The 4,112-nt window shown below is 47.2% G+C and overlaps 1 protein-coding gene across 1 annotated transcript in view; it reads left to right on the top strand.

Moving 5' to 3' along the window:
- Positions 1-4,112, top strand: part of ANXA5 (annexin A5) — a 46,338-nt gene that overhangs the window by 916 nt on the left and 41,310 nt on the right. The window contains exon 2 of the mRNA XM_009334948.1: positions 1,151-1,275. Within this exon, the coding sequence (XP_009333223.1) occupies positions 1,151-1,275 (125 nt within the window). The remainder of the gene's footprint in view (positions 1-1,150; positions 1,276-4,112) is intronic.

Here is a 4,112-nt window from a genome sequence, read left to right as displayed (position 1 = left end):
TGGCTGCGTTTGCAAGGCAAAATTCAGGGGAAATTTGAAGGTGAGCTTGCCCTGCAGCTTTTACTCTGTAACAAAGTATTGTAAAACTCCCCTTCGGGCCCTCTTTGCGGTAGGGATTATGTTGGCTTTACTTTGGTGTACAGAGATCTGAGTTTGACCCGATTAGAGCATTTTTAAATTTAGCGTTTTCCAACGCAGAAGAAGATACTCACCTTTTTAAATGATGGATTTTTTACTTTAACCACATCTAACCCAGTTTTCCTCCTTTTATTCCACAGGAGTTATTCCCTCATATGACTAAAATGCTAAGTAGGCTTCACTCTCCGTAGGTGGGGTTAGACCTAGCAGCATCCCATGGCTGACCTCTCTCCATCCCTGATGTCCCCAGGGTCTGCTTTGGCCCCAGCACAGCAGCTGCTGTTCCCCAGGCGCTGCCTGGGGCCGGTGTCCACATGGTGCGGCCAGGGAGCCCTGGGGCATGGTGCACCCTCCCACTGGCTGCCCCCACCCTGTGCTGGGCATCAGGAGGCACAGAGGAAGCAACTTGGCCGCTGGGCCTTTAGGAAACTCGTGCTTGAGGCAGACCTTTGGTTGCCCTCTCACAGCATCGTTTTTGATAGCTCTCTTGGACCATAGTGGCTTTCAGAGAGAGAGCTCAAGCAAGCGTGAGTTCTGTGGTTGTGTATGACCTGCGCCCTGACACAAGTTTTGATCCGGTCATTTATTTATGAGAGCCTTTCACCATTCCCATGTTTATCAGTACAAAAATCTATGAGAGGAGGATTTGGGAATGACTTCTGATGGCTGGAATGGCATGTAGATACCTGCTGGGTCCGTGAGGCAAAGGGAAACTGCTCGGTAATGCACTATGTTAGGCTTGAGGTTACCAAGCCATCGGGGTGGCAACTGGCAGACACCGAAATGAACCACCTTGCACTTATTGCAGGGCGAGGAGGTAAAGCTCTCAAGTGAGTTTCTGCACCATGGCGAAGGGTGGACACAGATTTGTCCTTACAGGAAGGACACGTGGAGAAGTTAAGGATAGGTGCTAACAGCTGTGCAGTAAGCTTGGCAAAAGGAAAATATTTTAGAAGTACTATAAAGCTGGTGTTCTTGTTTAAATGCGTGGGGTTTGGGGGTTCTTTTTTAGGTCACATTAGATGGCAGGTGTTGGGGGCGGTCGGGCTGTGGAAGAGCAGGCAGCCGGGTCTCCAGCGTTGCCGTGGGGTGTGTTTTACAGGGCAGAATGCTGCTAATTCAAACAAGTGCCTCTCGGTACGTGGTCTGCCTTATTCATGCCTGCTGTGCATTTCTCTGTTGCAAGGCAGCATGCTGTGAGGACGAGGCCACTGTTAGAGGCCGCAGTGCCCATACAATATTCCGTCTCTCCAGCCCTTGCTGCAGTGAATCTGAGCCCTCTTCTCCTTCTGCTCACTGCTGAGTAACTTGGCATGGGGGGAAGAACCTGTTGAGAGTGCAGGGGTAATGTTAAAGCAAGTGGGAGAGGCCCACCTCCAGAGGGTGTTGGCATTGCTCTGGCTCTTCTTCCATCTGACTGGCACTGCCTTTTCATTGCAAGCTTTTGAAATCATTGCACACCCTGTGCTTTATCTCAGTCTCTTATTTGCATCATTACGGACCCCGTCATCTCCTGTACAGACTGTCCCAACGTGCAGTCCTACTCGCCAGGGGCTTTGCGAGTCATAGGACATTGTATTTGGGCTACTAGTATGAGAGACTTGGAGCTGATGCCACCATGCCTCACACACCTCAGGCCATGAGGATTTGCTGTCTGTAGCCAGCTGGTAGGAGCTAGTGAAGTCAAGACTGTGGCTTCCAGTGCCCATGGAGGCCCTTCTGTGGTTCTTGGACCCTGGGGCTGTAACTGGGCCACGAAGGCAGGAACGGCAGTGCTCCCCCATGCCCAGCGTGCTCCTGCACCAGGAGGATTTCAGCGCACAGGGTGACAAGGACAAATTCAGCTTGGCTGAAGGAAACTGTATCTGTCAAATTCTCACAGAGCGGCTGCACGGGTGAGGGCCAGAGCCTGAATTCTCTCCAGTCCCGCCACGCCTCCTCCTAGTGCCTGGTGCCCCAGTTGCCCTTCTGCACTCTTGGGTGGGCTTTTTCAAAGTCATGGGAAAACGATGAGAAAACAGTACTGTGTAGGTTTTCCTGCCTGTGGCCAGTCAACCTCCTATCTATGTGTTTTTTTTGTTCTTCCTCTGTGAAAATGCTAGGGATGACTTTGGCCTCACGTCAGTGATTAGGAAGAAGGGTAGCTAATGATTTTGCTCAATTACTATAAGTAGCCATAAAACTGTAAAGCATATTTTGCATGGGCACAAAGAGATTACCTTTATAGCCGGCTGACTCTGCAGGTAAATAGCCCTGAAGTATTTCAAATAATGCAAATCGTTGGGGCACTTCTAATAACTTGATTTGCAGAAGCACTTCATACTTACTGTAGTGCATGAAATACAGATAATCTAATTTTTGTAATGACTCTTCACAAGCGTGACTGACAGGGCACAGGCTGAGTTACCTTTATGTGGAAAATGGAAACTAATAGATGATTTTCCTCTGACATAGATGCATTTTACACCAATGCAATGCAATAGAAAAGTTGGGGGGGGGGTTACTCAGTTAAACATTTAGAAGTTGGAGGATTATCAGTTCTTTGTTTTGTCTTGTTTTGGTACTAGTACTGCATCTCAAATGTCCTAATTTCACAAATACCTGCAGTGTAGGAATAAATACCCCAAACTTCCAACACAAGTAAGATGAGCGCTCCTTGAAAGTAATCTCCATATTTCAATGCTGTCACCTGCAGTGTAATTTGGAAGGACAACCAGGGGAGTTGTTTGACATCACACACACAAGGGGCATCAAACATCCACACCATTCAAACTAATTTCCATTTCTTGATATGGATTTTAGGGCACAGCTGTAGAGGCAACACCTTCCCCTCTGGTGGTATGGTCACAGGGCAGAAAGGTGAATGGAGGTCAAGCTCTTCTGCGCTGATGTTGTATCTGGTTATTTTTCCTAACGAAGACTGATGCTGCCGACAGCCCCTTGTCCTTTTGCTCAGAGAGGAGGACAGGCCACCCCTTGCGCAAAGAATGCCTGTCCCACCATCCAGAGTTCTTCTGGGAAGTTTCTAAATTCCCAGTGTCCAACTTCACAATGAAGGACGTGCATCATTTTGTTTAATCAGGGATGAGAGTCAGAAGTAAGCCGAAGGCTCTAAAAGATTAGGCAGATGAATCATCTTGGGAAGACATAAACAAACAAACTGCAGGGCGAGAGAAATACAAGATGTGATCATTAGTAGTAAATTAATCCTCAGTTTGCAAAGCAACAGTGTCCTGTGTGTTGCTGAACTGCCTAGGCATAGGTATCCTGTCCTAGGAGGGGGTAAGGTCTCCTTTCTGTTCAGCCCTAAGGTGCCGGGCGCTGTCAGGACACCCAGGACACCTCATTACTAGACCGTTGTTGACAACCGGAGGGAATTCAGATAAGAGCAATGAAAAGCCTTTGGGGAATTTAGAAAGAAAGAATAAAGTAGTTAAATATGCATGCTTTTGTTAGCTGGCAGCTATAGGGGAACGTGATCATCTGCAAGTACTTGGAAGATGTAAACACTGAGGAAGAAGATGACTTATTTAGCATAATCCGTAACTAGGCATAACAACACAGAGTACAGATAGGGACTAGTAAACTCATAGCAGGAGAAAGTACTCGACGATGAGGTGTGTTACATCAAGAAATAATCTCCCAAGGAAAACACACAAAGCTCAGTGTGTGTCGAAAACTAGACAGTGCACAAGAGGAAATAAAGCTGTGCTTTTATGAAGAGGCACTGACTATGTAATCACCTCTTTCCCCATCTCTAGGTTAAAAGACACAAAGGCTCAGTGGACCAAAATCATTTCCGGTGAGGCCTGAAGAAGTATGCCAGAAATGTCCTACTTTGGGCATTTGCAAATAGTCTAAAACAAACACAACAACCTATTTCTTTTTCTGGTGGTTAATCTGGTATGAGTATTTTCAGTGTCATGTAGCGTAGCTCTACTCACAGCCACAGCTGTGCAAGACCTGCTCAGTAG

The sequence above is a fragment of the Pygoscelis adeliae genome, unplaced genomic scaffold (genome assembly GCF_000699105.1).
Source record: "Pygoscelis adeliae isolate BGI_AS28 unplaced genomic scaffold, ASM69910v1 Scaffold31, whole genome shotgun sequence".
Classification (NCBI taxonomy): Eukaryota; Metazoa; Chordata; class Aves; order Sphenisciformes; family Spheniscidae; genus Pygoscelis; species Pygoscelis adeliae.
This window is presented reverse-complemented; position numbering and strand designations above follow the sequence as displayed.